At 32.9% G+C, this 21192-nt stretch overlaps 1 protein-coding gene across 2 annotated transcripts in view; it reads right to left on the minus strand.

The window, feature by feature from the left end:
- Positions 1–13773: 13773 nt before the first annotated feature.
- Positions 13774–21192, minus strand: part of LOC144842612 (dynein axonemal heavy chain 2-like) — a 182439-nt gene continuing 175020 nt past the window's right edge. For both annotated transcript variants that reach the window (XM_078699067.1, XM_078699066.1), the window contains exons 67-74: positions 20230–20414; positions 19910–19967; positions 16595–16759; positions 16320–16436; positions 15875–16024; positions 15033–15209; positions 14674–14899; positions 13774–14535 (exon numbers count right to left, since the gene is read on the minus strand). In XM_078699067.1, the coding sequence (XP_078555193.1) occupies positions 14381–14535; positions 14674–14899; positions 15033–15209; positions 15875–16024; positions 16320–16436; positions 16595–16759; positions 19910–19967; positions 20230–20414 (1233 nt within the window). In that variant the 3' untranslated portion in view covers positions 13774–14380. The remainder of the gene's footprint in view (positions 14536–14673; positions 14900–15032; positions 15210–15874; positions 16025–16319; positions 16437–16594; positions 16760–19909; positions 19968–20229; positions 20415–21192) is intronic.

Below are 21192 nucleotides of genomic sequence, written 5' to 3' on the forward strand. Positions count from 1 at the left end.
GTTATGCGATTTTATGTAGTGCAAAGTTCAAAGGTCAATAATGTTAGAATCGGCCATTTTTTGCAAAAACATGCCATTAGACTAAATATAAATATGCAGTTTTTGAACAGTTTGAGCCATATTGTGTGTCTCTCAGATTAGTGGTTGCTAAGATATGATAAATCAAGGTCAAAGGTAAATAATGTTAGAATCCGCCATTTTTTGCAAAAACATGCCATTAGACTGGATATAAATGTGTAGTTTTTGAACAATTTAAGCCCTAATTTGTATATCTCCGATTAGTGGTTGCTGAGATATGATAAATCAAGGTCAAAGGTCAATAATGTTAGAAATAGCACTTCCATTCATTTTTGGACAAACTTTTTCAATAAAGTGAATATAAAAACATATATTCTAACGATTTTGACACCATAATTAAGTATCTGTGACTAGCGGTTTCCAAGATACAGAGTACGTTATTAAAAATGGCGGCCATTTTTAATAATGCAAATTAGGCTACTTCCCGTTGTCGAAAAATGTCCTAACATTGATAAATGTGTTCAGTAGGGTCTAAAGAACACATTTCATCAAAAAAACCTTTTCTTGCAATTTGTGTGAGAAAAGGGTCATTTTTTAGCTAAATCCCATGGACTAGTGTTGTTGTTTACGCGTTGTCAATATCAATAAAATACGGATTGTTAAACACCTTTAAAAACTTGATAAATACCCACAAAAATGAATATGAATTTGGTCTGAGGTGAGACGTTTCGGCCCACAAAGTGGGATGTTTCGGCCCGAAAGTGGGCCGAATCGTCCCACCAAAAGTGGGCCGAATAGTCCCGGGCCGAATCGTCTCAGGGCCGAATCGTCCCTGAACCTGTAGCAATAAGCCTGTGTCTGTTGGCTTTCTATAAACCCGTGTGTGCAATTTTTCCAAATCTTTGGTTATCAGCATTCCTAGGAAAGAAGGGATTGAATTGTTCACGGCAGTTTCCATTGTGAACGCTATCGCAGGATGGGTTGTGTTAAGTAAAGCTAAAAATTCATTGGCTACTTCTAGATTTGGCATGAATACTAGTGTCATCAACATACCGTTTGTAGTATTTGGGCATGTGGTTCGTAGATTCAAGGCGTTCCTCGATGTGGCACATAAATACATTTGCCATAAGGGGCCCTAGAGGTGATCCCATTGCAACTCCATCAACCTGTTCATACAAGTTACCATTAAATTGGAATAGCTGATCTTTCGTTGCTATATTGAGGAGTACAATTAAATCGTCCTTATCTAAGTTTAGTCCATAATTATCGTTGAACCAGTTGTTCAGCAATAATTTGAATTGTCTCGGTTAAAGGAACATTTGTGAATAAGGACGAGACATCATATGATACCAAAATATCACTAGCATTTATAACGGTGGAGCGTATATCAGCTGCAAAGCTAAATACATCATCTATTGTATATGCATTCTGGGACAGCGGTTTCAACTTCTCATCCAGCCACTGAGCTAATTTATAATTGTAGGTACCTGTTGCTGACAAGATTGGTCTCATAGATAACTTTTCTTTGTATGTTTTAGGCAATCCATACAAATGAGCTAACCTTGATCCGGTTTGACAAATTGATTTAGCAATTTCTTTTGGAAGAATTTTATGAACCGTTGAAATCATATCTTTCTCCTTTTTCAGGAGTGGATGGTAATGTGTCATTGGTCTTCCTCTTGTTCTTGGTTGTTCAGTAGAGATTGGTACAAATTTGGAAACATTGTTGACTGATGCTTCACATAATAAAGGGTCCTACTAAACACCACCAGATACCTACCAGAGCAACAAATCCTACCACCAGAGAGCAGCCACCTGTTTGGAATGTATTATTAATGGTATATTACAAATTTCAAGGCTTAATTCTTTCAGAAACTGAAAAAATTGAAGTTAAAAGTGTATTGTATTCAGCGGTCAACTATGAGGCACTACCGATGCATTTATTTGATCAAATAAATTCTGTGTGCACTAACATTTATTATTTATTTCATTCCAGACCAACAGCGAATCATCGCCACTAACAGACTGGTTAAAATCTTAATAAAAATTACTTTAGATAAAAAATGTAAATCATTTAAACAAGATGACATCGAAGATAGAAAAATGATATTTCAGGTTAAAGTGATGTAAAATAATAGAATGGAAAGAAGCGATCAATAGTGGTGTTATACTAAAGGAATTATATTGTAATTGTGAATTATATATTTAAAAATAATTAACTTATTTGTTACTCAGTCAACTGCTCTCACAGCATTTATTTGGTCAAATAAAATCAGAAATTCTTTTCTGTACACTATAACATTTAATAATAAATAAAACTATACAATGTTCACACACTTTTTTTTGGTCTTTTTTTTTAATGAAACGGTCATTAGTCAGTAAATCCGACACGCCCTTCTGTCAGTGATGGTATTCTGTTTAACAATGCGTGTGTCTTTTGCTCATATAAAATTGTACCCAAAGTATTTATTCAAAACAATCCAAATGTTATCATTTTCGATTTTCATGTAATTAATCTTCCGAAAGTCGATTATCATTTAAAATTCGTTTACGCAATCTGGAGAAAATGTACAAAGACATCTTCAAAAAATTGGTACAAAAATACAAAAGAATATTACGCACAGAATTAATGGAGGTTATTTTTTCAAAACAAGGTTTAATTGAATGCAGACGAACATGACTTCCAAAAAATGTCGATTTACTAAAGGAAAGAGTCTTAAAAGAAAATCCTGATTTTGTTAAAATACGCTATTTTGCCGCCGAAATCAAACACATGGTTGCCGTTTGATTGGAAGAAAAATTCTAATAATATATTAAAATTAGCAACTGATTGGAAAACATTAAAAGTAGCCGACCTGATTGACAAGATAAAGGATCGTGGAACCAACAAGCCATTTTACCCCTTTTGTATGATAAACTTCCACGTTTACTTTTATTGTATGTTTTGTTATGTTATCGTATCGTTTTTGCCATACGAAATATGAAAAACAAAATAACCGGCCGTAATGAAAGAAATCGCGCAATCGATTGGTGTATTTTCTTGTACCAATTATTTGAAGATGTCGTACATTTTTCTCCAGATGACGTAGACAGAAAATGTGAGATGAAAGTCTTTACTAAAAATTACAATTAACACAATCATTTTTAATTTAACATGACGATAATAATTACTATTATTATTGCTGATTCTATGCGATATAAAATACACGATAATACTTTCTGTTCTTGCCACATCCCTCTTCTATGATTCTACTCTTTTTTTTAAAGTACGAAAGCCTAACGAATTTTAAAATGATAATCGACTTTCGCCGGAAGAATATTTATTAAACAGAATACCATCACTGACAGAAGGGATTGTCGGATAATTACTGGAATGAACGTAGCCAATTGTATGGTGTCATTAAAAAAGGACGAACAAAATATCAACCAAAGAATATAGTTGCTTTAAGTTTTATTCATTTTTAGATGTTATAGTGTACAAAAAGAATTTCTGATTTTATTTGACCAAATAAATTCTGTGAGAGCAGTTGACAGAGTAACAAACGCGTTATTTATTTTGAAATGTTATAGTGATTTATTTAACCAAATAAATGCATCGGTAGCACCTCATAGTTGACCGCCAAATACAATAGACACGGATGAACGCGTTCGTTTCGTTACTGTTACGAAGTTCGAACGCATTCGGTTCTGGAATGGCGACGGCGAGAAATTCACCTTTAACTTTAATTTTATCAGTTTCTGAAAGAATTAAGCCTTGAAATTTGTAATATACCATTAATAATACATTCCAAACAGGTGGCTGCTCTCTGGTGGTAGGATTTGTTGCTCTGGTAGGTATCTGGCGGTATCTGGTGGTGTTTAGTAGGACCGAAATGCGAAGCATCCTCGTATTATTGTTTGCAGGTATATTTCAAGATGAACATCCATTAGACAGTGTATACCATGATCGAAAAACAACCATGGTTGAAACTAAATTCAGCCGCGTAACAAGGGGGTCTTGTCAGGGGGGGGGGGGGGGGCAAACAGGGGATGATCCTTCCAGACACCAAGTACTTGAGCCACAGCCCCCCCATGGTGGGGGCTGTGGCGAAGCGAATTTTGGTAAATGACACCCCTAGATCGTCGGAAATGGTACTCTCGCACATAAAATTCATGATAAATGACGCCTCCAACTAGGGCCTAGTAGTAGATTTTTTTAAGGTGGCCTCACACGCACAGCACAGCGTGTTCTATGGACCGGAACCGCGCTTGGTAAACATGTCTCTTCTTCAACGTATATAAAAAAAACACAAACAAATACGACATATTAACGCAATGTATATTAAGATTAGCCATATACTCGTGTGTTTGAACTAAATAATAAACTAATAAACTATACAGTAGTGTACAAACATTAAGTGTTACATGTACTAGTAATTTTATTCTATGCGAAAAGAAAGTGAATGCCTGTCCGGGAGTGAATGAAATGCTGTAATGCAGTGCAATGTAGGCAGGCCCTGTCACGCCAAATGAGGTACCGCACTTAATTTGGCGTCTAAGGCGCCAAATTAGGTACTATTGCAAAATGAAGTTCTATTGTCATTTTTTAAAATACAGTTTATATAAAACAATCATATTTAAGCCAGTATTAAACTACAATATGTATTATGTGTTGTTACGCCTGTTATTAGATCACCATCCATTAAAAAAGAAGAAAACACAGACGACGTGGAAAGAAATATGGTAGATCAAAAACAAGCAAGTATAGTAATATTAAAATAGTATTTAATAATATCAATAGGTTAACGTCTGTTAGACTCAATGAGATTGCTCATTTAATCAAAGAGAATAATGTTCAGGTTTTTGGCGTTGCAGAAACCTTTTTAACTAATGATAATAATATTAATATAGATGGTTATAATTGGTTTGGTAAATGTAGAAAACACAAGAGAGGAGGGGGTGTAGGTGCCTTTGTTGCGAAAGATATCACTATTTTAGATGACAATGTTTTTAATTGTAAATCCGATGACTACGAAAGAATTTGGGTAAAAGTGTGTTTTGATTCAAACACACCAGTGTATATATCGGTAGTATATTATCCTGTTAATGGAGTTGACAGTGAGAAATCAGATGAATTGACTAATCAATTATTATCAGAAGTTATCCAATTAGAAAATAATGCAGAAAATCATGAGCCTCTCATTCTGATAATGGGGGACTTTAATGGTAGAATTGGTCATGAAATTGCTAATGGTGATCCACAGGTTAATAGTAATGGTAAGCGTTTACTACAATTTAAGGATGATTCAAATATGTTTATTTTAAACTGTAGTCCTTTATGTGAAGGGGTGGTTACTTGGTGCAAGGGTAATCAGAAAAGCACCATTGATTACATACTTTGTTCTAAAAATATGTTGAATAATGTAGTAAAGTTCATTGTTGATGAAGACAGAAAGCTAGGCACAGGAAGTGATCACAATAGCCTTTTGTTAGAACTAGATACTACCCTAATCACTCCTGTCAATCATCATTCTTATGCTAATCATGTATGGAATACTGCAGGTATTCAGGATTTTGTTAAGTATCAAGAAAATATTGAAAACAACTTTTCCAACTGGGATGCTGATGGCTTTAATAATGTTGATAACTTGTGGGAATCCTGGAAATCTATTGTTGTTTCTTCAGCTAAGGATGGTATTGGTATTAAGAAATTAAGTAAAAAACGTAAACATTGGTTTGATAATGAAGTTAAAAAAGCAATAGCAGAACGAAGAGAGGCTGCTCGTGCTCATAGACGCTCAGTTAAATTAGATCCCAATTGTGCTCACACAGATAATCTGTGGCAATCTTATCAAGAAAAAAGGATACATGCCAAAAAACTTATATCTAAGAAAATTACTGAAACTAGGGTAAATAAATCGGTAGAGATTGCTAATAAAGGAGGACCATCCTGTAGGGACTTTTGGAACATATTAAAAGGGTCTAATGACAAACGTAGTAAATCAGGCATTAATTGTGTAAAAATCCCAGAATCAGATGAAACTACTTGTGATAAAGGAAAAATACTTTATTTTGTTAAAGAGTATTGGGAGAACTTAGGTAAGGCTAATAACGATTATGATTGTTTTACATATTTAACAAAGCGGGCGGTTGATGAGATGCGTTCTAAAACATTAGGTAATGATAACGATGACGAAAATTTACTATGTGACATTAATATAGACCTTGATATAATCATTGAGGCACTTGCAATCGCTAAAAATAATAAAGCTCCGGGAGTTGATGGAATAACCAATGAGCTTTTAAAAAATGGTGGAGACGCTTTAGCGGCATCACTAGTTTGTTTATTTAATAGAATTATCAAATTAGAAACAATCCCAAGTGAGTGGAATATGAGTATCGTTGTACCAATATTTAAAAAGGGAGATCGTAAAGACCTAAATAATTATAGAGGCATCTCATTAACATCTTGTGTTTCCAAAATATTTAACAGAGTAATCTCAATGTATATATCTTGTTTTGTTGAAAAAGAAAATATACTTTCGGAAGTCCAAGGAGGCTTTAGAGCCTATCACCGTTGTGAAGATCACATCTTTACATTGAAAAGTATTTTATCTTGTCGTTCAATTGAAGGTAAAACTACACATCTAGCTTTCCTGGACTTCCGAAAAGCATTTGATAGTGTATGGCGTGATGGTCTCCTAAAATGTGCCTGGGATACGGGAGTTAGAGGGAAAATTTGGAAAATAATAAGCTCACTATATGACAATGTTAAAGCAAAAGTAAAAGTGGGGGAAAGCATGACTGATGAGTTTAATATCCACAAAGGAGTAAAACAAGGGTGTGTACTCTCACCAATTTTATTTTCTATATTTATTAATGAATTTGTTAAACTTCTTCGTGAAAGCAATTTCGGGGTAAGAATGAATGGTGTCTGGATGGGAGGGCTCTTTTGGGCTGATGATGTTATATTGATTGCTAATAATGAAAGGGAAATGACTGAAATGTTAGAAATTGCCAATATATTCGCCAAAGAATGGAAACTTGGTTTTAATCATGAAAAATCAAATGTCATGGTTGTTGGAAAACGCATAAATAAAGATAAAGAGTGGAAATTAGGTGAAAAATCGATAAAAGAAGTAAATAGTTATAAATATTTAGGGGTCTATATTTCCTCAAACATGAGTGAGCATTCACATTATGAACATGTTATCCAAAAGGGCAACCGGCTTATAGCTTATATCAAAGGTATCATAGCTAACCTTGATGACTTTAACCGGGTGTACTATGGAAACATACTGTGGAAAACCATTGCAATTCCTTCAATAAATTATGCTTGTAGCATTTGGTATAATAATTCCAAGAAGGATAACGAAGACCTAGAGAAAGTGCAATTGCAAATGGCCCGCTTTCTTCTCAAAGCTCCACGGTATACTCCAAAAGAGGCACTTTATGGTGACCTTGGGTGGGTTCCATTATCCAAGTTACACAAACTGTCCAGAGTTAAATTATTCAATCGTTTTATAACTATGGATGACCACAGGTGGCCTAATATTGTACTTAATTCTATGCTACAATTGAAATGTGACTTTGATCGTTTAAAATATAAATTTCTTAGTAGTTGTGTTGACATATTTGAAAAATGTACAGATATAGGCTTTTACAACAATGTTTTTGATAATGATAGTTTAACTCTTGTTCCTTTCTCAGTCAGCAATGTCGAGCGATGTGTGTCAGAATCATATAAATCAGAGTGGTCAAATAATATAATGCAAAAAACCTCATTAAATTTATACTCAAAATTGAAACCTTTCCCTAATTTAGAAAAATATTTACTTGATAAAACACATTTTTATGAGACAAGTCTGAAATTTAAATTAAGATCTAACACTCTACCTTTAGATTGTAAAACTTATAAATGGTCCAATGATGTGTCCGGTCTTTGTACTTTATGTGGGAATGGTGAAATTGAAGACATTAAACATTTTTTATTAAACTGTAAAGCATTTGATAATATTAGAATGAAAGAATTATCCATTCTACAAAATAATCTTGTGCTCTGTAATGATTATGACACATGGAATCGTTACACAACAGCCAGTGCTGATGATAAATTACAGTATATTTTAGGTGGAGATTCTATCGCGATTTGTAAAGAATCTGAGACCTTTTTTGATTTGTTTTGTAAACAATACACAAGAGCTGCATGGGAGAAACGGTCAGAACTTAAATCTCCCAATATATAGATTGTTTTTCTTTTGTATTGTTGCTTTTATATATGATTTGTAAATATTATACACCTGTGATAACAACTATAGGTCTTCAGTACCTGATGTTGAAACACAATGGTTTGTAATGTAAACTCTTTACTATATATTTTATGTTTATTTTTATATACCTTTTTAAATTATCAACTCAAACCTATGATACTGTAGGACAATTTAATACAGTACCTGTATTACCATGTTGATAATGATTTTTCTTTTATATTTTTGCAAATAGTTTAAGAACCTGTATCCGTCATATTATGTATTGTTTTGATGTATTATGTTAATTTGGATGCACCACTTCTGTGTGTGCCACCGATGCAAAGGTGTCATTTCCTAATAAATTATTATTATTATTTCATCCATTACATTAAATTAAATATAAAGCAGAAAATAGTTATCCTTTTTTGATTTTCGTCGAATAGATCGAAGCGGAAGTGCTTCGGTCATGGTCCGCAAATTATATGATACGCCTTGTGTGCCAAAATCATTTTACTGCTTTTTAGTTGTGCTGCAGTGCAGATTGTCTGTGATCAAGCAGAATCTGAGGATTTACCTGTGCTTGGGGGTCTGTCTATCAAGGTACAACATTTCGACGAAGCCAATTTAATATTTTCATTTTTTTAAATATCTGTAGAATGCGTCGTCATTTATTCTGAAGCTAATACTGTATGCCTATATACCGTAATCAGGCGGTATTAAGGCTAGTTCACGTACAGTAGAATTCACGTAGAATTATGTGGTGTTGTTGCTTGATTGTAAATTGCCCAGATTCTTCATTAGAAAAGAACTGATATTAAGGTTAATTCTGGAACTGATATTAAGGAATTTTTAGAACAGATATTAAGATGTCCTCTATAAACGGAGTCCTCACAAACTCATATAAGAGGTCCTCTTGTGAAATCAGGTTCCCGTCGAATTTATTTCAGCTAAGTAGCTAAATTATCATGGATTTCGTACCCACCGTTCCATCGATAGCTTTTTTTCTCTCTTTTGTGGCGCAAACATATTATTTAACACATTTGTTAATTCCCAATGTCGTTACAATTCATCAGTAACATTTTTACATTTATCAATTCCGTATTACCTCCTATTTCATTAATGTTCATATTTTTCTATACACTTGACAATGATCATCATTATCATCTATATCTCGTTTTAAAATATTTTACACATAAAGAATTTGTGAGATTTTCATTTGTTTGTTTTCATTTTACAACCCGGATTATACAATGTAATTTATATACAAGATGAAACGAAATAAAATCAGATCAGTACCACCTGTAACTCGTATCACAGTGAATTCCTTTTCTGATAATCGTAGCAAATTAGAAATTATATTAGCATAATAGTATTTCTTAAAGCTACCCATTTTTCTATACTTGTTTCTTTATTGTTATATGTTTCACCGTGATTCAATGTTATATAGCATATTGCTTTTAAATGAATTCCATAAAAATTTACCCACTGGCTTATTTAATGCTGATTTATTCTATAAATAGTGAAGGCTGCAAATGTGTAAATATAGGCCTAATCTACTATTCCATCGATATAGCTAATTAAATTACTGTATGTCAATAAATAATATATTAACTTGATTAGAGTAGCATCCCACTCTCATCACCCCACAAAGTATAACAGTGCATGCATGTTCCACATTATGTACGACGTATAATTATTGATGGAACGAACAACCGAGATGAAAATAACGCATGCAATCTCCATTGCAAAATTAGGTTCCATTTAAGTATAAATTCTAATATTCCCGATCTCAAAATAATTAGTGTTATAACTAACTGTATTTAGCTTCCTAGAATTTCGTCCACCCCTCCAAACGTGTTTCCAACATCGTATCAAACAAGGTGACCGACTTCATTGCAAAATTAGGTTCCATTGCATTATTGCGAATTTAAGGTTGTTCCCCCGACTTCGAAGTAATACTTGCTTAGAATTTCGCTCAACGCCCCATTCCCATCCAAACTTTTTTCCCACATTGTAATATGATCTGAACAAACGACTTTATTGCAAAATTACGTTCAATTGTTTGCGAATTCACGTTGTGTTCCCAACCTTAAAATAACTCATGTATTTAGCTTGCTTAGAATTTTGCTCACCACATTCCCGTCCAAACATTTTCTCACATCGATATGAACAAATGAGATGACGACTTCATTGCAAAATTAGGTTCAATTATTTGCGAATTCACGTGCTTTTTTTCAACCTCAAAATAAGTATCATGTATTTAGCTTGCTTAGAATTTCGCTCACCCCATATCTCATCCAAAGTTTTTTCCCACATCATATGAACAAGATGACACGACTTCATTGCACAATTATGATCCATTATTGCGAATTTATGTTCAAATGTTCCCGACATCAAGGTAAAAAGTACCAGCTGAATAAAATATCTAACATATTGCAAAATTAGTCTCTATTATTGGGAATGTTTCCCACATCAAAGATTGTTAAAACTTGATGAAAATGCCATTAGGATTGGTGAATTAATTAGTTAATTACCATTATTTATTTATTGTGATATGCATGTTCAACTGTTACCTTCTATTACGGTACGTGACATGAAAAGGTTGATAACAAAAGAGAACAACGCAAATTCTCAAAATTTGGTTTCATTATCTATTTATGTTCTAAATGTTTCCGACCTTATGAGTTATTGTTTTGATGAAACAATTTGATGAATTTCCCCTCGAAGTAGGCCTACCTGTAGCCTGCCATCCCTTATTTATTTATTTATTATAGGTCACACACACACACGTGTAACAAATGAGATGATGAAATTATAACAAATATCTAACTAACAATTTGCGACTTAGGTTCGCCATTATTTCGAATTTATGTTTTAATGTTTCAGACATCAAAGTAAATATAGTGTTATACTGTAGGTATAACAAGTGAAATAAATGTGATCATGTAACTCATATTCTTAAAGAACTTATAAATAAAAAACATAAATAACATTATACATTTTAAAAAAACGGAATTGATTAAAAATGAAACTAAAAGGTTAGGAAACTGTATAGTTAAGCAATGTTAAACAAAAAATTATATACAATATAATCAATAGAATAACGGGATACATTCATATTCAACGAATAATCATTTTAATTTGAAAACATAAACATAGAAATTCATAAAAACGAACAAAATAGTAACGGGAATAATGTACCGACGAAAGGAACGTCAAATCAAAATATTACTAGGAAATAATGCAGAAATGGCGTCCCATAACTCAAACAATCAACGTTTTAGCACTAAAGGCAAATTGTCCCAGACCATGTCCGCATAACATGCAGACGTGACTTCAGACACTTCCCTTTGGCGCTAAAACGAGTAGTCTTCTTTTCCAGCTGCTTAGAAAGGGGTCGGTAGGCTTCCCATCATGCATGTCGAGTTTTCTATATTTTTCGATGGTAGTACCTTTCGTTTTTTACACTAAAATCGTAAATTTTCGTCGTATGTTTCAGTTATAATGGTTTAATTTCATACAATGAATAAAGATTATTAGGTTAGAAATACTCAGGTTAATAATTTTCAGTTTGTGTTTATTTGGAAATAAATAATATCAATATTTAATAACACGATTAGCTCGCCAGAAACGTGCTGCCAAATTAAGTGACCTAGCCTTGTGCGATACAGACCACGCGCACCTCATTTGGCAATGTCACTTCATTTGGCGTTACAGGCCCGTAATTGTACGCTGAACAGCGAGTTCCGCTTGGCCTCCCACTTTTGTTTTTGTTGGACATACTAACACAACACTACGATTGTTTACTAGTCAAGCCTTAATAAATTTAATTAATATAAATCGACATAAGAATATAAAATATATTTTAACTAAAATATGAAAACCTAACACTAAAATTTACAAGATAAATTCTATTTGATAACTGCTGAACATTGGTTCTGGAGCTAGCCGTACACAGAGGTAGTTGTTTGCTTGACATAAAAGGGTATTCCCCTACACAGGTCACGGCGTGCGTGTGATGTGCCCAGCCAGCTGCTTTGATAGAGAAAGCACGCAAGTGCAAGATGCAATGGTTGAGTGAATTCAGGGATCATCTTAATTCCATGGTTTGTTACCTAAACACCACATGATGGTGAATATGGCTGTTAAAATCTCAATGATACGATCCTTTAATGTACCATGTTGTTGCTAGGAGGCTTTAAAAGGAGGAGGATCTAGCCTAGTTTCGGTCGGCAAGAGAATGCCGTCCTCTGACAATTTAAGGTCGGCAATAAGGTCGGCAATTGAAATTCGTGGGCTGGAAATTACATCAAATTATATAGTTCATAAACAAAAGAGATTAGCCGGAAATGCGATTTGCGGCCATACATAGGCCTATAGAGAAAAAAAATTTGAGGGTATGGTTCCACTAAACAACTTAACGATCCACCCCGCCGTCAAACCTGGTTACGGCCCTGGGTAGGCAATTCGGCAAATGCATGGCGGCTTAGATAAAAGAGTAAAGACGCCAAAAACCACAGTCAACTGACCGCATGTTAATGTACTGATAAGCAGTGCGTCTTCCCACGAGTTGTCAGTCAGGATTTTGTGTATTTCATATCATCTTACTTGAATATCATACTGTACTGTGACTTATTTGACTCATTTGAAGCCATATCATATATCGTATATTTTATTCTTATATTTTCTTTCTTTTTCTTTCTTCTATCCCTTCTTTGTATTTTATTTTATTTTTTTTACTTACCCAGCCCGATCGAACGCTTCTCAACCCGGTAAAATCCGCCGTGGGGGGTATTCCGCCCCCCTGCCCCCCCCCCCCCCCGCCTGTTACGCCACTGCCTAAATTCGTTTTAATTGTCAATAACTAATTATCTAACTCAATTTAATTAGTAAACAGGGTACAGGTGGTTAAAACAGTACTGAAAGTACGCCCAAACCATTGAGTAAAAATTGTAGTAACGCATGATTTACCGAATTTTTCCCTTGCGTAAATTTGTATATAGATGATACGACAAACTTATTATTGGTAACGATGTATTTCAATGAAGATAAGATAGTGCAACTAATGAAACATAAATAATGGCCCAGAAACTTGTATAAATATACATAGTAACAGGAATGATCTTAATAAAGTTAATGATATGCAAAATCCCACTAGTTTAAAAAGAAATAGTTCCCCATGGAAAGGTTTGCATAATCATTATCTTGTGGTTCTGTGACTCTGGGGATATTGTCATTTTCAGACTGATCATATCTTACTTGTCAAATGCCTGTTTCAGCAGTACATTGATAGCTTGTGTGTCCGGAGGATCTAATAGCATTTTGGCATTCAAATTATAAATGAACTTCTTCCAAGCAATTTGTGCATTTAAAAAAAAATCTGGCTTTAAAGAAACCAACTTTAATATTCCTCGGAATGGCAGTCAAATGTTTTTGTACAAAAATGATTCTATTTAAAAGGTCTGTCTGCTGGAGCTTTCTCAAAGCTAACGAAGGAAAATGATATTGATATAACACAAAAACAAAATTGAATGAAAAACATTTTTATTAGCAGTATTTCAATAATAATCACAGCAACAGACACTCGTTCTTATTTAACCATTTTTTATGACAATAAAACAGCAAATCTTTTAGTAAAGGTTTGTTGCAATTCAACACATTTAACAAGTAATTTGGACTAAATTCAAACACAAATTTTACAAATATGTGTAACCTCGATTGGTTAGTTATTGTAACCAGCAACTGATAATCTAACTATAAAAGGGAATTAGGTTGGAGAAACTTGATAATATTATATGTATAACTCATGAAATTTTAATATACCAGAGAGAAACAAAAGCATGGCTTTAGATGTTCAAGATCAAGAAAAATCAGGTAAAACATTAACATTTAGAAAAATCAGGTAAAACATTAACTTTTAGAAAAAACGTGTAGGCTTATAAAAAATAATTATGAGACAGCTATATTTCATCGATCATGATGCATATTTTTAATTATTGCATACTTCATAAAACAAAAAATTGTATTATTTTAACAATAAAATAACCACAACATAAACTTATATATATATATATAAATAATGTTATATTAACAGAAAATAATATGTTAATTGAGTGAATGTCTGGTTGTAAGTACTAGTAGTCTAAACTCATCAATATAGCTGTACCTCTTTTGGTCCAATGGTCTGGTGGCATATTGCCTGTTTTTAAATCAACACCAACAATAAAAGATGCTCTTCCTGATGAGCCAGCACGGTTGGGGTAGTAATAACATGGACAAGAATAAATTCCTAACAAAAAAAAAACCAACAAAATAAAATTAATGACTAATTTATTATATACTTGTACTAAAAATAGATGCTATCATCTATTTAGTGGTTTCAGACAAGTAATAATAATGTGTACACATAGAAATGTCTTGTAATTACCTTTTCCCGATTTCTTTTTGTTTTCTACTGGTTTGAAGTGAATAGTTGGTAAAGGACAAACTAGTTGCATTGGGTTAGCATCCACAAGCACTGAATTCTTCTTATCCCAACCAGCACCTTCCAGATACAGACCTTTAATCCATACTCCATCTTTTGGTGGTTGCATAATATTGTTGTCATCAACAGTTGACACAATAAATTCCCAGGAAAGAGAATCAACAGAGACCTAATAATATGATTTAAAAAAAAGGATAAGAAGCAGATATTAAATAAATTGTGAGTAATGATATACTCATGTCCAATTACTCTGCCCTCAACCATTTCTTGGACAAAGAATAATTATTGTAATTCAAACTTACGTTGTTTTGACGTGCTGATGTTTGCAGGACAGCTGTTAAAAAACCAGTTGGAAAAGTAAAACCAGACATCCAAAATATGACTGGGGGATGCGCTGTAGTAGCCCACTTCTCAAACTGCTCCACACGGCTTACTAGATCTCTAGTCCATGTACCTAATGGTTTTCTTGAAGGATATGCCTTCAAGTATAAGAAACAATTTATAAATTATTAATTTTAGCAATTTTCTATTAATCAGTCTCAAATCTAAAATTTTACCAAAAAAAAAAATGAATTTGCTAAACAGTTATTAAGATGCAGTCTCATAAATATGAAATGTTTAATACAATTTTCATATTTTATATATGTATATAAATTCAAAGGCAAATTACTGAAAAATGGCAATGCTCTGGGTTCAGTGGCTGGATCTCAATGGAGATACAAAATAAAATAAGCAAAAAGCTAATTCAAAACAGTAAAACAGCTAGACAAATTTGCAGAGCTTTAAGCCCTTCATCATCATATATGTATTGAAGCATATTTTGTTAAAAAAACATTTTACGAATTGCACTTCGATTTTTACATATTGTGTTACAATTTGCAGCTCTAAACTGCACATGCGTATAAGCCCAGTATACTCCTTTCTGTTCATTATTGGGATGGCATTTGGTCAATTTAAAGTTTTTGACATAATTTTGAAACTTAACAATAAAAAATGGCTGATCGGCAGCGAATGCATGTTTTTCATTTTTAGTTGATATAAACTTAACCAAAACATCATATTTTATGTATATTATGATGCGTAATTGACCAATCAAATTGCAAAAATACAATTAGGTGTATTATAAAAACATTATATTTGATACCTTTTGCCAAGTGGAAGGAACTCTTGCATCATAGATGCAATTAAAGATTTCTTCTAAATCACTTGACATCACTACTAAACCTTTGATGCCTTTCTCTAAGTCAATCAGTGAAGAACGAATTGCTCTCAATAGTACATTGTACCGTTGAATCTGAATAACAATATGAAAAATTATAGTGTAATAAAAATATAAATCAGCATTGGTTTAAGACAAGAATAACCCACAAACGTCTAGAAAACACATTTCTGAATTAGGCCATACACTGGGAGCAAAATTAAATAAAGTAGCCAAAGGCTAAATGTATTGCATTTATATAACAAAATTGCATATAAATGTATAAGTTTTAACAATTAGATTTGAATCAGACTTCAGCCTTCCACTTTGTCAATGGAAAGCAACCCTTTATTGAAGGAGTGATACTGTATATTTGATGATTAGATTTTACCTCTTGCAGAAGAACAACATTGAGTGGAGAGGGATCATCTTTTAATATCTTTGCAGTTCCTTCATAGTCAATATCTTCAGGTATTTTCTCAAGTACATCTGCTGCAAGTTTCAGCACCTAAAACAAACAAGAGAAGATGACACATGTTGCTATAATAAAATGATATGAAATTAGGAAATTGGAGCCCATTGTTTAAAATGTTTTCATTGTAACACTATTTTTGTGCAAATTGATTTATTATTATTTATTATACATATTAAAAACAGATTACATACCTTACTCTCTCTACTCTCACCAGTTGACATAGATACCTGCGGTTGCAGTGATAGCAATGTACCAAACAATGTACTGGTCTCTGTTATTTGACTAGCAATATCTGCATTTGGATGTTGACCAAATGCTTCAGGGTGGTCAATAGCTGGAAGCATACTAATGTATTCCTTAAAAAAGTAAAACTTTATATTTAGATCAACATTGCAAATGCACTCAATGAATACATTGTTTCTATTGGCATGAATACCAGAGAAAACATTACACCATCCCACAAAGAACCTCTTGAGTACTTACATCAAAAGGCTACTCAGTCAATGTTTCTGTTACCTGTGCTTGAATACGAGGTCTTATGAAGGAGGATATAATGAATGGTCTCGATATCAAAAAGAGTCCTGAAACACCAACATTCTCAGACTTCTTACTTTTGATTAGTTTCCATAACTTCTTGTTGGGCACAATTTTCCCATCAGATGATCTTTTCTCAGTAACTGTCTCTTCAACATAGGTCCAGTATTGACATCTCAGTGAGTGTTGTATCTCCCTTTTTAATGCCTTATACTTATTTTCCCAGATAGGGTCAGCAGTTTTCTATTACTTTTTATATAGTCTGTTCTTCCTCTTGGTCTTCTTATGTGTGTCAATTGATATCCAAGGAGCAAGGTGTTTGGCTCTTGATAAATTTCTGTGGAATACAATTATTCACAGCCTCTTTATAGCCAGATGTAAACTCTTTCCAGATATCTTCAGGATTGCTTTCCTGTTTGTCATACTTGGATACCAAATGGTCAGACAGTTGTTTCATTGAGGTGCAAAAATAGTCCCAATCAGCCCTGGTGTACAGGAACAATAGTCGCTGTGGATGTTTGGTCCTTATGGCATAGATATTGGCCTCTAGGAATACAATGTCATGGTCAGAAATTCCTGGTAACACTTGGGATGTTGTTGGGAAGGTTAGTCAGATATGAATCAAGAGTGTTCGATTCTCTGGTGGGAATTTTAACAACTTGAGTGAGGCCAGCTTCATCTATAAAGTCGAGGAAGTCTTGATGCAATCTTACATATTGGGCACCATGCTTAACTGAGATGGTTTTCCAGTCAATGCAAGGATAATTAAAATCACCGCCAATAATGATGAAAGCATTCTCAATTGTGAGAGCACGTTGGAATGATTCTTGAAAGTGGTTAATGCTGTTTTCATCCAACTTGTCAGGACGATAATAAGAGCAAACAAGAAGACTCCACTGTGCCTTGAGTTAAATTCTAGACCATAAAACTTCACATTCTGTTAGCAGGATGGGTTCCTCATTACATGGCAGATTATCAGCAATTGTAATAAGGACTCCTCCACCTTGCCTGTTCCTTCTCAAAGTGGGTCTCACAACCAATGATGACATCGGGCCTAGTACTCAGGTTTTGAAAGATGGTTAATCAAACTTAAGATTCAGAAATAAACATTTCCAGATGATAAGGAAAGTGATATAAAACAAATATTTAAGAAAAAAAAAGTTGCATTAATCAAAAAACATTAAGAAATTTGCCAGCTTTAAATAAGCCTGCCACACATACTTACGACTGGTTTATGTGTAAGAAACTTCTACTAAATGTGGGTAAAACTAACTATGTTGTGTCCCATATTAGGCAAAAAGCTACAGATTTAAAAAAAAAAATTAACAGCATGCCTATTGACGGAAAAAGACAGTAATGTTCCTTGACATTTTAATTAATCAAAACCTCATCTGGGTAGATCATAATTATATAAAAAATGTATCTCTTAAAATATCTAAAGCAACGGGTTAAATATGCAAAGTAAAACACTATTTCCCCCAATACTTCCTCTTAAACTTATATAATAGTCCCATACTACCATATCTTCAATATGGAAATTTAGTGTGGGGAAGCACTAACAAGACTAATTTGTTACCACTACTAAACAACAAAAGTGTATAGCAAGAATAGTTACTTCATCGCATTATTTGGAACACTCCTAGCTTATCTTTAAACTTATGGCATAAGTAATGTGAATGTACTATGACTTATGTACAATTCGACCAAAATATGTTCTTGCCTGACAGAATAATAAAGATGCTTATAGACAGTAAAAAGTTACACTATTTATACTTATTCTTTAAGGAACTGACAACAGCAATTTAGAGTGCCGTTACTAGACTAATTTCTAATAAACATTCCATCAAAGTACATGGCCCAATGTTATGGAACCACACCTGTAAATATCACAATTTAACATCTGCTAAAACATTTTTTACATTCAAGTCCAAACTAAAACAAATCTTCATTGAAAACCTAAGCAAACACCCACGATATTACAACATATATTAATTAATTGTAATTCTATTAACGTTAATGAATGCTTTGTATATATTTATGTTTATGTCAACGGTTTGTTAATTTGTGTTTTTTTTTTATTGTAAAATTGATTTTATGTTTACATACGTTATGTAATTGAGGAGGGGGCGACAGTGACGGAATTATTTCAGTCTCTACGTCGTCCCTTGACCAAATGATACTTTCTTGTTTCTTGTTTGTATACATATGTTGATTTTTGTCGAAATGAATGTTGTTGAATACACTATTTGGGATTTCAGGGATTTAACACTGAACAATGAAGGGAAGGTAAATGTTTACAATACCATTTTACAAAACACCAAAAATTGTTTACTGTGTTTAATGTGGTACATTGTTCTATAAACACAAATGCAAATAACTTTATTACTGAAAATGGTTCCTTAACAACTTTTAAAAAACATTGTAATCATCTATGCCACTGTATTTCAATTGAATTTTTTTTAATTATTAGGGCGGTGTACAAAAATTTATATTATGTTGCATTGAATTTGGTCCCATTTCTTTCATTTACAGTCATACCTCACTTTTTTTATAGATTTATATAATGTTTTAAAATGTTTAAATTAAATTTGAGGTTATTTTATTATTGGTAGAGATAAGATTGTGATAATAAATCTCTGATTGATTGTTCGATATGAATGTTATAATTGTAAAGGTATCACTCTGAATTCATTAAATGTATTAAGACAAGAATTTGGTAGAGGATGCAATAAACATGGTTAAATCTTTCGTTTAGTGAATTTTATGCACTAATTTTGTTCGTGTTTCGGAGGGTGGTTAAAGTTAAAGGTATAGTTAAACTTTGCTTTTCCTTGACAATTTCCAATAAAACAAGCAGTATAAACACTTTGTTCAGTTCAAAAATTGGTAAATATTATGGAAACAAGAAATGGAAATCTGATCTTTGTAATATTTTTAGAAATTGTTATTGATAATTTTTAAAAAAAGTTTACCTTGTAAGTATTGAGATGGCCATCTTTTGGAATGTAGTATGTAGACAGTGATGACAACCTGAAACAAATCAAAATGTAGTGTTTTTATAATCTGATTCTATCCAAACAGTGTCTTTGTTCTTTCTCTGGATAAATAGACATTAAACATTGAGACCAATGGAACATTGAGAAATAATGAATTGTACTCATTTTAATTGAAGCCATCATTATTCACTAAAAAAAATAATTGTTCTCTCTATTACAGAACAAAAACTGTGAACTGAGAACAAAGGATGAGAACGTTTTTTTTTCTTTGAAACTGATATAAAAGAATTCCTTACTTAAAGAAAGGTGTCATAAGAGTTGTTTCACCAAAGTATTCATTAATGTATGTCAGTAGAAGACGACGATCAAAATCATCAGTGACATGACCACCATAATTCACACCAGCAATAAGGTATTTAAGAGCATCCCAAGGTGTTTCATCATACTCATCGAGGTAAATACTCAAGAGATTCTCAGAGACCTAAAATAATGAATGTAATTTTATGTAGAGTGTTATTTTCACAATAATAAAGTCATCTATCTATAATATAAATATAGTAAAAACCTTTCAACTAATTAATTGAAGTATAATTTCTATGCCATTTCTGTACCTAATAATATGTATTAACCCTTTCACTGCGCAGCATTAGTCCCACCTACATGCGCAATATTTATGTGCAAAAAAAAATGTGATTTTAATAAATTGCAAAAAATACTAAATGAGATAGTTTTGTAATTATTTTTGTGGTGTGTGGTGGGCAAAAAGGTTGGTCTACAGTTGGGAGGAAAAAAAAGCTAATTTGCATATTAATGACATCATGTGACGTCATTACAGCTATTTTGGAATTCCTGTTTTTTGTCAATGATAAAAACTATTAATAATAAAAACTAACTAATTCTTATGGAATATGGGTCTCCCGCTGGATATTGATGAAGATATGTATATAAATAAAAATATAAAAAAAAATTGAATTATTTTTATCGTTTTATAAAAGTTTTGGGTAAAAAACTCAGAAAAATGACATTTTCCCAAAAAAACGATTATTTCAGAATTTTTTTTCCGTATTACGATGAACACGATATTGCCCTATTAGAGTGGGTAAAATTTGGTAACTAATAATACAACTTTTCAAGGTCAAAATGATTATAACGTGTGATATGTATTCCCCAGGCGGGCACAACTTGAAACCGGAATTTCTAGACGATATTAACACATATAGAGGGCGCATGTTGTGCTAAAAAATAGTTTTAATGAATTG

The sequence above is a fragment of the Antedon bifida genome, chromosome 5 (assembly GCF_963402885.1).
Source record: "Antedon bifida chromosome 5, ecAntBifi1.1, whole genome shotgun sequence".
Taxonomy (NCBI): domain Eukaryota; kingdom Metazoa; phylum Echinodermata; class Crinoidea; order Comatulida; family Antedonidae; genus Antedon; species Antedon bifida.